Source organism: Ursus americanus, chromosome 6, assembly GCF_024610735.1.
Source record: "Ursus americanus isolate L20-20 chromosome 6, mUrsAme1.1.p, whole genome shotgun sequence".
Lineage (NCBI taxonomy): Eukaryota > Metazoa > Chordata > Mammalia > Carnivora > Ursidae > Ursus > Ursus americanus.
In genome coordinates this window covers 38,769,443-38,782,259 of record NC_142132.1, presented here as the reverse complement: position 1 = coordinate 38,782,259, position 12,817 = coordinate 38,769,443, and the positions used below count along the sequence as shown (strand labels likewise).

At 42.0% G+C, this 12,817-nt stretch overlaps 1 protein-coding gene across 3 annotated transcripts in view; it reads left to right on the top strand.

Moving 5' to 3' along the window:
• The first annotated feature begins 24 nt into the window (after window positions 1-24).
• LOC123800296 (WASH complex subunit 2) overlaps window positions 25-12,817 on the top strand; it is a 51,698-nt gene continuing 38,905 nt past the window's right edge. For all 3 annotated transcript variants that reach the window (XM_045809916.2, XM_045809917.2, XM_045809915.2), the window contains exons 1-7: window positions 25-146; window positions 247-369; window positions 1,206-1,370; window positions 6,570-6,632; window positions 8,031-8,204; window positions 10,715-10,808; window positions 11,577-11,635. In XM_045809916.2, coding sequence (XP_045665872.2) covers window positions 144-146; window positions 247-369; window positions 1,206-1,370; window positions 6,570-6,632; window positions 8,031-8,204; window positions 10,715-10,808; window positions 11,577-11,635 — 681 coding nt within the window. In that variant the 5' untranslated portion in view covers window positions 25-143. The remainder of the gene's footprint in view (window positions 147-246; window positions 370-1,205; window positions 1,371-6,569; window positions 6,633-8,030; window positions 8,205-10,714; window positions 10,809-11,576; window positions 11,636-12,817) is intronic.

Genomic DNA, 12,817 nt, shown 5'->3' with positions numbered 1-12,817 from the left:
CGCACATCCGGTCACGTGCGAGCCGGGTCACGTGAGAAGCGGTCACGTGCTGGGGCAGCAGAGCTCGGGGCTCGGGGCTCGGCTTCCGCACTCGGCGGGTGCGGTCGTGGCTGCCCCCGGGCCCGCCAAAGTGCACGGCCGGGATGGTGAGGGCAGCGGGCAGGGGCGGGCAGGAGCCGGCCGGGGCTGGGCCGGGGCCGCCACCTCCCCGAAGCTCAGCCCCTCTTCTCGTCCTTCCCGCTGCAGATGAACCGGACGACCCCCGACCAGGAGCGGGCGCCGGCGTCCGAGCCCGTGTGGGAGCGACCCTGGTCGGTTGAGGAGATCCGCAGGAGCAGCCAGAGCTGGTCGCTGGCGGCTGATGCGGGCGTGAGAGGAGGGCCCCAGGGACGGGATGGGAGGGCGGGCCGCCTGGGGTGACGCGCGGCCTGCGAGCTGGAGGACCGGAGCCCCGATTCCTTCTCCACCCGGTCTATCCCGTTGCCTCTGTTATTTTTAATGACACGTCCCTACTCAATTTCACAAACGCCACGGTGGCAGACGCTAGGCATCTGGGCGGGGGCGGGCCTGTCGTCCTTAGCCGGCTGAGTGCCCCCACTCGGACTGCAGCCCAGACGCGGGGTTCTCTTCCTTGTTTGGGTTTTCTAGCGGTGCACCCGTCTCCATCCTGAGGGAGGCAGATAGATTTTCTCTGCGCCGCGGGATTGCTAGGGCACCAGTGAGGCCATTCCACGTTGGACCCGGACTGTATGGGGAGGTAGACAAACCTCTATATGGATATCCTGGAGTGGGACTTTAAAGGCTGGGAGCCCTAGAAGCTCAAAACTCTGATTCCAAAGCCCCATATGAATACAAAAAAAAATTTTTTTTAAAGAGTGGTAGTTTGTTACTTCGCTCTTCGTCTGGGATTTCTGAAGAATGATAAGCAAACAAGACTTTAAAATTTCTCCAGAAATGAGATAGCAAGTGTCCATTGACTCCTTGCCACTGTTTAGATGAGCTGCTTTAATGTTTTTCAGTGCTACTTGGTCTTGGGTACTGTCAGAAGCAGCATCCCTTACATTCTAGCGCGCGCACACACACACACACACACACACACACACACACACACACAAAGGAGAAAAGAAATGGGTTCTTTTTATCTTTTGATGCACAGTATAGACACATGTGATGTTGATATTGCTGTATGTTTATTTTTTAAATAGCTACTACAGTTTCTACAGGAATTCTCACAGCAGACTATCTCTAGGACTCATGAAATCAAGAAACAAGTGGACGGACTAATCCGGGAAACTAAAGCCACCGATTGTCGCCTTCATAATGTCTTCAATGACTTCCTTATGCTGTCTAATACCCAGTTCATTGAGAACGTGAGTTACTTAGTTGTATCATACTTGTAAATAATGCTTTTTGGAGAAGCAAGAGTCTGTTGTGATATTAAGTGATTTATTATTAGGTACCCTCCTCAGTTTTGATGAATGTAGGGGTTCTTGGCAATTGAAGCTTCTTTCTCTAGGATTAACACTTTTTTTTTTTTTTAAAGATTTTATTTATTTATTGGACAGAGATAGAGACAGCCAGCGAGAGAGGGAACACAAGTAGGGGGAGTGGGAGAGGAAGAAGCAGGCTCATAGCAGAGGAGCCTGATGTGGGGCTCGATCCCATAAGGCCGGGATCACGCCCTGAGCCGAAGGCAGATGCTTAACTGCTGTGCCACCCAGGCGCCCCAACACTTTTTTTTTTTTAATTAGTAAAGTTTATTTTTTCAGGCCATTACAAAATCTAATGATACATTTTCCTTACATTCTAGGTTTTCCATCCTTTTTTAGTTTTAGTTGCTGACTTGAATGGCATTCCAACAAGTCTTATTGTGGGCGTGTTCTTTAAGGAGAGCTATACACCTAGTCTGATCCTCTGAGCACCAGAATGTGGCTGCAATATTGACTATGTCCATCATGTTCTGATAAGTTATATTAAAGGCATGTGTGTGCCCACTTGGAATAGCCTTTTTTTTTTAATATTGATTAACATTTTGTTACAATGGCTGAACCTGTGATACAGAATCAACTCTAAACAGAGTACTGAACTTTGAGCCATGTGTGATTTTTCCCTGTATATATATTGACTTTCTAAGTGCTGGGTCCTACGAATACATAGGTAAATTAGATAGACCTCTCTTTAGAGAAGGTTACAATCCTCCATAATAGTGTAATTCCAGAATAGAAAGGAAACAAATGTGGCTAGAGCCCATGAGTGAAGGGGAGACTGTTAAGAGATGAGAATGGAAGCTTAGTTAAGCTGATCTATATGTCTCATAGGGAGGTTAACTTTCGAGTGTCAGCCTTAAATAATCTGTGAAAAGAGGATTATTAAAGTAGCCTATTTCCGGAGATTGTTAGATGTAAAGTAGTAGAAAGGATTTTGAAAATTGCAAAATTATAAAAGCCCGAGATTCAGGATTGTGAAGAGAAGACCAAATATCGTCATGTGGGTATCTTATGCCACATGATAATGGACTTTTTAGTAGTTCAGGTTGAATTGCCACTATGATTTTTGGGAAACTGTGTTAAATAAGGATCTTAGTAAAGGTGTTAAGAGATCTCTTTGCTAGTAAGTTTAAGATCGGCAAGTATTCTAGTAAAATCTGTAGTCACTTTTTGGTCATCTATATAGAATGTCCGTGCTTGGTTCTGAGCATCTTTCTCACTGGCAGAGGCAGTTTACAGGTGTATCAGCCCTGTTTCCTTTAAATCAAGTCAAATTTGGTATCCTTTTAAGTATACTTGTTTGCTCTCATTCTGTACCTTTCTTCTCGGTCAGGTGTTCAGCTCTTCTTTGCAATCAGTGCTGGAGCCCTAGAATGGGCAGGGAGTAGAATTGGAAGGGTCCTTTTGTACGCAGTATGCCTGTACCACATGGTACTAAACTGGTACCCGTTGAATTTGGGGGAGGGGTGAGGATCATAAACTATTTTTTCTGAATCACGTCTTCATGTCATACTTACCTTTTATTCAGCTTTTACTTTCTGGCCAAGTTTTTTTTAGATTTTGAGTTTTCCTTGATCTAGTGGGTATTTTGTTCTTGTTGATTTGGGGGGGAGGCAGTAGTTATTTCTGTTCGCTTCTTGGATTCCCTGTTTTCCATCCAGCTTTCCATTGCCTTAGTCTTTAATCTTCTTCCCCTTCCATTCTGCAGCCGGAATTCCCCTCTCAATGTGCCTGTTGTCACTGCCAAGTTTTACTGCTTCTCATACCTCCCTGTAATGCCACGTGTTACATGGTCTTCTCATTCGTGGCAGAACACGATGTGAAGAGTACAGCTGATGCTTAATAAAACTCTGAAAAAATCTACATGCCGTTAATATATTTGGCAGTGATTTGGCTTTTTATATGCTTTCTTCAAACCCTGACATTGGTACTCATGTCTTACGATTCTGGCTTGAATGATGGTGCCATTTGGTTTCATGGTAGTTTGTTGGAAAGGTATTCAAAGTCAGGTAGGTTTCTGGGTTTTAGTAATTAACTTCAGAAGCAGGTGCCCAGGTTGAAAAATGCATTACAGAACTGGTGAAACTAAAGAGCAATCAGAACTTTCTAGGGCAAGAGAAATTAGTACCTTTAGTAAAAGGCTCAAGAGGGGACTCTGAAGGAGGAGAACTACTAATTAACAGTGGCGTGTTATCAAGGGAACAGAATTTTTAAAGTTTCATTAATCTGTTAATTTAGGAATTTTGTTCTGAAACATTAAGTGGCCTAGAAATGACTTCTTTTTTTTTTAAGTTTATTTTTTTTAGTAATCTCTACACCCAAAATGGATCTTGAACTCATGACCCCAAGGTGAAGAGTCACATGCTCTTCTGACTGAGCCAGCCAGGTATCCCAGAAATGACTTCTTCAGTAGCACTTCTTACAATTGTAATTTCGTATTTATTGATACAATTTGATGTGTCAAACTACCCTACTGAATGAAGCCCCACATTTTTTCTTTCTCTTTTTTTTTTTAAAGATTTTATTTATGTATTCGACAGAGATAGAGACAGCCAGCGAGAGAGGGAACACAGGCAGGGGGAGTGGGAGAGGAAGAAGCAGGCTCCCAGTAGAGGAGCCTGATGTGGGGCTCGATCCCAGGACCCTGGGATCACTCCCTGAGCCAAAGGTAGATGCTTAACGACTGAGCCACCCAGGCGCCCCATCCCACATTTTTTCCTAAATGTTATATCCCTTGGGCCAACCACAATCCTGGTTTGTAGGACCCTAAAGAATATTTGAATGAATGAATGGGAGAACACCTAAATGAGAAGGACCGGGGCTGTTTATAATCTGTTAAGAAGTCCTCAGCCCCTGGTTCCTTTTCTCCAGTTCACCACCTTATCTCTTACCCTGTTTCCCCAAATGAAGAAAAAATTCTCTGAGGGAAAATACTAAAGATATTTAACAATTCTGGGAATGGCCGCCTGATTTTAAAATTATTGAAAATCACATGAAGCTGTGAGGTTAGCCGGTAAGAGTGAAGGAAGTTAACATTATCTGCTGCATGCTGAGCACTTGGGATACATAGTTCTCGTCACTCTCGGAAGATCTATGGGTTTTATGTATTTGCTGGATGATTTTTTAGAGGTCATGTTTGGCCTCCCAGCCACAGTCTCCTGGTATCTTATGAAGTGGTTTTTAATGACAAGCAGGGGAAAAAGAAGGATGTTGGTGCTCTTCAGACTTGACTGTGAAGCTCAACTTGTAGGTCTTGCTATTTAAAATCTGAAGTGACCTTGGTAGCTGCCTTGTCTGAAAGCCTCAATTTTAAGATTTATTTACTTCTCTGTTCCTGTTTTTGAAAATTACCCCCCCTTGCCCATTTCTTGTCTTTATATAACAATTATTTTTTAAAAGTGTGGAAAAAGAAGGAGCATCTGAAATTTGAGATGGTGGAGGGGTGCCTCAACATTCTGGCATCTGTATGCTAAGTCCATTTCCCATGCACACATTGGCCTTTTAAGTTTTTTCTTTCTTGTTAAAAAAGTAATGAACACTTGTAGAAGAGATTGGCAAAGATAAAAAGTACTAAAATGTAAAAATATTAAAACCACAAAAAATCAACTGTAATTCCACCTCCCCAAATTGATCAGCCATTGAACACTTTGTCATATTTCTTTCTAGTCTTTTTTTTTTTAAACTTTTCTGTATGTGTATATTTGCAGGCTGCGTTTTTCTTAATATTATTTATTTTATAAGCATTTTAATAGTCTTTCAATATAAAACTTTTTTTTTTTTTAAAGATTTTATTTATTTGAGAGAGAGCGAGAGAGAGTGTGAGTGGGGGGAGAGGCAGACTTCTCTGCTGAGCTGGGAGCCTGATATGGGGCTCGATCCCAGGGCCCTGGGATCATGACCTGAGCTGAAGGTAGATGCTTAACTGACTGAACCACCCAGGTGCTCCAACAATCTTTCACTATAAAACTTTTTAACGGAATCTTTCAAATGTCTAGAGAAGAATAGATAATAACCACAAATGCTAATAACGTGCACCACTTTGCATCAACAGACTTTAATATTTTTTCCATATTTGCTTCAAAGGTACCAACTTCCCATTTTTTTACCTTAACTCTCTAAATATTTTGGGTGGGGGCCTCTTTGTATATCTGCAGTATAATCTTACCTGGAAAGTACGTATCTGCATGGAATGTGTATGAGTGCACGTATGTACAGTTTGAGATAGGAACGTTACTTTGTTTTTTCCCCCCACATCGGTAAGCTTTATTGTAAGCTCTTTTCCTCACTGACTCATGTGTATGAAAGTTTATACATAGTATATATACATTTGTGTTTTGTGAATGTAAAATTAGGCTTACAGGTAATTATGGATCAGTTTCTTACCTCTGTATTTTATTACAATCATCTGTATGCCTGTGTCCCAATCTTAAATACTGCAGATTTTGAATAAGTCTTACTAGGGCATATTCCTATGTCCTCTTTTTAATAGTTAAATAGATAAAAAGTAAAAGACATCACAATGAGTTACTGGAGCCATAGCTCTCTTGGAAAAGAAATGCCTGCCTGGCCTTCTGGCAAATCTTTGGTGGGCTTGGCTCATCTGCTTTCATATAAATGGGATAATAAAAGTTTATCAACCATTTTAAGCAACAGGATGAAAAAGCTTTTACCATTTCTATTGCTCAAAGTGTTCAAGCTCTTGTTACTTCGTAGGTAAGTTCTACCAGTTGACACTTTCAGCAGCTTCACATTTAAGTACCTGTATCGTTGCCCTGTCAGCATGAAGAGTATTAGGTTACACCAAATGAAAATGGGATCTTCCATTGTTTTTGTGGCCCTCTGGTCAACCATGAGATTGAACTTTATTCACGTTTCCTAGTCATTTGTATCTTTTTAAGTTTAATTTTTGATGAATTAACTGCTGCTTTTTGTTTTTTGTCCTTGACCAATGGCCTCAGCCATTTGTTGAATAATCATTTTTTCTCTGTCTTTGTCTTTTTGTATTGTGTGTTGAATTGTATATTGCAATGTATTCCAAGTGATGTTCTGACCATTTAAAAATGAATTTGCTTCTATATGTAGCGTGTATATGATGAAGAGGTGGAGGAGCCGGTGCTCAAGGCTGAGACAGAAAAAGCAGAACAGGTACTTGCATTAAATCACTCTTCTGTTGAGTCTCGACTTAGAGAAGGAAAGTGGTGGAAATCTGTAATGTGGCTGGTGGGGGATTGTGGGCAGGAGGATGATTACTGGGGAAAATGGGAAAGGCTGCTCCTGATAGCCCAAGAATTGAACTCTTTGGTTTGTTTCTGGAATGTAGTATAGTAAGAAATATATAAAGTTTCTGAATTCTGGCTTCAGAGTAGAGCACAGGTCAGTGGAGATTTTCTGTAAAAGGCCAGATAGTAAATATTTTAAGTTTGGCTGGCTATGTTGGTCTCTGTCTCTTTCCCTTCTTTTTTTCTCTTTCTCCTCCTTCCCCTCACCCCCTTAGAAAATGTAAAAACCGTTCTTACCTTGACGGCGATACAAAAGCAGGCCACAGACTGGGCTATAGGTTGTGAGTTCTTTGAAGACCATGTTTCCCCATTCTTTCATGATAGCTTGGATTCCTTCCAGTTGGAAATGACAGTGAGATGAATGCTGGTTTAGTCCACACACATTTGAGTGCCTCCTGCATGCCATAGGATGTGTTAGTACAGAGGACACGGAGTGTGCAGTGAACATTTATTGACTCTACTAAGATTGCAGGGAGCTGGTGACTTAAAGACTTTACCCTCAGGAGCTTATGGTCTTGGTTGGGGCACTAGGGCATAACATGTCAGAACTGGTAACTGTTCTGGAAGTTCAGATGAGAAGAGCTCGGTGATGTAAGCAGGGAAAACCTACAAGGATAAGATGTTAGCTAGGTGAAGAAAGAAGAGCCTGATTTTAAGGCTATTTCAGTGAGAGAGAATGCCAGCAGCTAAAGTTCGGTGTTGGGGGATGTGCCTGGTATTTTATGGACTATGTTAATGGAAGATACTGAGGTTTAGGCAGGAAGAAGAAAAAGGGAGTGAGGGGTGGGTGCTGGAGGGCTTCATAAACCAGGCTAAGGAGTCTAGGGGCAGTAGTTTCTATATATATTAAGATTTTATTTCTCTATCTGACAAAGAGAGCGGGAGAGAGCACAAGCAGGGGGAGCGGCAGGCAGAGGGAGAGGGAGAATCAGGCTCCCCGCTGAGCAGGGAGCCTGATGCGGGGCTCGATCCTAGGACCCTGGGATCATGACGTGAGCCGAAGGCAGATGCCCAACCCACTGAGCCACCCAGGTGCCCCAGTTTCTGTAGATGGTGAACTGGGAACTCTGGAATCTTACGTAGTTTGATCCATGTCCGGAAAGTGACAAAGTTGGGGTTTAAAACTTACTCCAAAGTCTATTGAGGCATTTCTCAGAATCTGACTTTTGTTAACATTTTTAATTGATTTCTTTTTGTTTTATTGTGTTTTATTATGGTGGTATCAATATTTTGGAGAGCCGTACTGAACAGTATCTTTTTGTAGGAGAAGACCCGGGAACAGAAAGAAGTAGATCTGATTCCTAAAGTTCAGGAGGCTGTGAACTATGGTTTACAAGTATTGGACAGTGCATTTGAGCAACTCGATATAAAAGCGGGGAACTCAGACTCTGAAGAAGAAGATGCTAATGAACGGGTGGAACTGATCCTTGAACCAAAGGTAAAGACATTCAGTTCAGATATTTATTGTTACCCTTGTGTTTTGGGAACTTCAGTTGGGCACAGAATTAGTAAGACATGGACTTGACTTTTAGGAAGCGAGTGTGGCACTTAGCAATCTCATATTGACTCTGTTGGAAAGACTTTCTTTACCCGAACATTGGTACAAGGCAGGATGCCAGGGTAGGGGAGTACAAAGGTGCAGGGCATGGCTCCTACTCTCACAATGCTTATTACAGCATTACCAGCTGGTGGAGAGAGGAGACATTTATATGAGTCCCCATCATAAGTGCTCTGAGAGAGAACTGACTTCTAGCTGAGGAAATGAGCGTACAGATGAGTCTTGAATTGTGTTTCGAAGTATGAGGAGGCTCATGAGAGGGAGAGATTGTTGGGAACCTGAAGTCTCTGTAGCTCATACTAAGGGAAACTGCAGAAATGTTGAAAGAATTTAAAAAAGAGAGAAAAAGAAGTGTTGAAGGATATTTGGGTTGATTTCAGGTTTTTGCTAGGATGAGTAAAGCCGTTATGAGCGTTCATGAATAGACTATTAGTTTTGAAAGTAGTTACTGCTTTACTATTACTTTCTCTTAGATCTGCAGAGGAGACGTTTGGGGCAGCACAGCCACGCGGAAGTAAACACAAAAGGTTGCCATATTGTTTTGAGAGAGAGTCCTTGTGACACACAAGTGCTTTATGAATTGAAACATGCCACAGGGACGCCTGGGTGGCTCAGTCGGTTAAGTGTCTGCTTTCAGCTCAGGTCATGATCCTAGGGTCCTGGGATTGAGTCTGCCTCAGGCTTCTTGCTCAGCGGGGGGTCTGCTTCTCCCTCTGCTTTCCATTCCGCCTGCTTGTGCTCACTCTCTCTCTGACAAATAAATAAATAAATGAAATCTTAAAAAAAAAAAAAAAAGAAAAGAAAAACATGCCACAGAGCCAAGCTCTTCTGGTCATTCGTTTTGCTGCACGCTTCTCTTCCAATTCAAGCTTCTGGGTTGTGCCATGTTGGGGCTGTTCCTTTCGCACTGGCTGGTACTTGCTAGCTTGCCTTCCCACTGTAGGGATTTAGCAGTCAGCAGTGGACCCCTGGGCAAGTGTGTTGCCTGGGCCACACTTGTTAGTTCCAAGTCCTACACCACTTCTCCTCTACTGGAGGACACGGGAATGCCTTCTAAGTCACGGTTAGCCCAATTAGTACTTCCTTTGTTTGCATTGAATTGGTTGCTCTTGCTTTTTTTTTTTTTATATATAGTTTATTTATTTAATGTAATCTCCACACCCAACGTGGGGCTCAGACATACGACCTCGAGATCAGGAGTTGCTCTCACACTCTACCGACTGAGCCAGCCAGGCGCCCCAGTTGCTGTGGTGTCTTCAACCTTTACATTAACTTTCCCAAATTCTCTGTTGTTGTGTTAAGCATCAGAATTGTTTCCTCCTGCACCCCCAGGGTATTTCCAATACAGAAGAGAGATGGTGGCCAAATGCCCTACTTTGTAAAGGATAAATCCGTTTTTTTTGGGGGGGCGGGGAGATGGGAGGTTGTCCTGGGGTAGAGTGCTTTCTTGAACTTAAATTTTTAATACATGTGTGTTGGGTGGAACTTAGAAGTAGAGGATGGGAATGAAAGGAGGTCCAACAGGTTTTCTCTTATATACAGTGTCCTTCATTTCATTCTGTTGTTTTATAATCTGGTCTTATTTTACCAACTTCATTTTTCTAAATTATACAGTGGGTGCTGCTGAGGGATATTATTCTTTCCTTCTTTGGGTCATTTTTTTTCCAAGACAGGTTCTCATCAGTCTTTTGGATGTGCCTTTAGTTCATTATGTTGACTCTAGATACTTGTATAGTTGCCATCTGTTTCTTCTTGCCTAGCCCATGCATTATGTGCTCTGTTCAGCCTTCTCTTTGCTCCACTGCAGTGTGAAGGAATCCCCCTGTTGGTCCCCACCTGCTCCCACTCCCAAACCTGGACACACGCACCCATTTGGGTTATTTACTCAGTGTGCTTCTTTCCAAATTTAGGACTGTTGATGATTCTCAAGATCGATTGGTTGAGTGGTTGATTTTTGCTCACCAGCAGGGCATTTTAGGGGAGGAAGGCAGGGCTAGGACTCATCAGAGCTGGCCAGAACTTCCAGTTTCTTTCCTTGGTCCTCCTTTTGACCATGTTACTGTGAAGTTTTGACACTTATTTGATTACTGCTGGTAAACTTTGTGTGTGCCTTTCCATTTTGAGTATAACTAGGCACTTGAGAAGGGAGATTCTGTGTGATTTAGCTTCTTTTTGCTATTTTTTACCTAAGGATTTGACTTTTTTAAAAAGTCAGTGATTTTATTTTATTTATTTATTTATTTTTTGTACTTTGAATCCCTCTGAGTTTCTTATTCTTTACTCTCATTATGTAACTTGTTTGGGGTAGTCAGATGGAACAAGATGTCAAGTGGGAAACATATTTTTCATCCTGAGTATTTTTAATGGCTGTTATCTTTCATTCTTTACAGGATCTATACATTGATCGTCCTCTACCTTATTTAATTGGGTCAAAGCTCTTCATGGAGCAGGAAGATGTAGGTCTCGGAGAGCTGTCTAGTGAAGGTATTCTTTTGTGCCAAATATTTTTGTTACTTTTAACATTTATATCTTTTTATTTTAAAATAATTTCAAACTTTACCTTAATGTTATCAGAACAGTACAAAGAACTCATCTATACCCTTCACTCAGGTTTACCAGTTGTTAACTTTCCATCACATTTGTTTGATTTTTCTCTCTCTATACATAACATTTTTTTCTGAATCTATTTGAGAGCGGCAGACATCTTGCCCTGTTACTCCAGAATATTTCTGTGTATGTTTTCTAAGACCAAGGACAGTCTCAAATGTAGCTACAGTATATTATCGAAGTCAGGAAATTTTCCTGGACATAATTCTGTTAGCTCATCCTCAGTCATATTTCAGATTTTGCCAGTTACCCCAGTTACGTTCTTTACAGGCTCTTTTCCCCTTTGGTCTAGGCTCCAGTTCGGGATCACTCACTGCATTTAGTTGTCAAATCTCTGGTCTTCTTTTAGTCTGATATAATTTCTCAGCCTTTGCTTTTTACAGCTCTGACATTTTTGAAGAGTACAGGCCAGTTTTTCCCCTTGGTAATTAACTTTTTTTGTAGTTAGTAAGTATCTTGTGGGGAGATCCTTTAAGGCTATGTAAATGTTTTATTCCTCACCACTTTTAGTTCCAGTTAATGTGGATAGATACTTTTATCAAAATCTCTGTGATGTTGATGTACGGTGGTTTGTGATTTTGAGAAGGAACTAAGGATGTTTTATGACGAATATTGGCGATAATGCTTTATCTTTCTTCTAACCAGAGGGGTCCGTAGGCAGCGATCGTGGCAGTATTGCAGACAGTGAAGAGAATGAAGAAGAGGTAAGGGCTTGTTTGGTGTCTCCAGGTCATGGAGGGCGGGAACCTTAGGGAGTATTTAGCAGGCTAAATAAATATTTGTGAATTAGCAATCTCTTTTCACAAATTTTTTAACAGTGATAGTAGCCATAGTCTGAGGTTTTTTCCCCTGGGATTGAGTTTCCTTTTTGTCTCGTGTACAAAAGGAAAACTGCCTTAATCCCTGTACCGTTCCCCTCCCCGCCACCTCCACACCAAGTCCTCTTCTTACCAATGTATTTCGGGGGGGGGGGGAGGCAGCTTAGATATTTTGGTAGAATCTGCCTGCAATGCAGTCTTCGAGTACATTCTATCTTGGAATAATTTTAGGGAAAAAGTCCATATTTAAAACTTTTTTATACTATAAAACCCAGACCAGAAGAATGCTTGAAGCATTCACTTACATTTTCACTTTGCTGCTGGCTCTGGTATCTTCATACCTACACAGCGTGATCTGACTCCCTGCTCCAGGCTTTGGGGTCTGGGGACCTTGATCGTTGTTGTATCTGGGGTTGTTCCTTGAGACAGAATGTTTGTTACTGATGTGTGAAGGATGGTTCTTGAGTGTGGATTCCTAAAAGGAGACAATGTTGTATGTGTGCTCCTCTCTTCTCCTCCTCCCCTCTTTCCACAGTCCGCCTCCCTTGCCCTCCTTCTGCTGGCCCTCCAAACAAAGCACCTAACAGCAGGAAATAAGCTTTTCCTAAATAATCTCGCTGTAACTGATGATCATTAGCTGAATCCTGTGCTTTTAGCATTCGATGCAACTCTTCACTTAATTGCTGGTAGGAAACACTGATGTTCCCGCTCTCGGGCCTGATGTAGTAGTTATCTTAGAGGGAATATAGAGAGTGGAGTCTGAAATGTAAAATGACACAAACCAACTTGTGATAATTTAATTAAATTGCAACTGTTACTTTAAATTCAAAGGTTAGCAGTGATAGTGCAGATAGGTATGAGCACATTATTAGAGATGTTGAAATTAACCGCAAAAATTACTTGTTAGCCTGAGCAATTCTTGGTGATACTGCCAGCTATCCACTTTATGTGCACCTTGACACTCCAGGTAACCAGTAAGCAGTACAAAGAGACTGAGTATAGACGTGCCCCAGAGACTTAGACCTGAAATCATTTCTGTGCTTGTGAGTAAATCCTGTATTAACAACA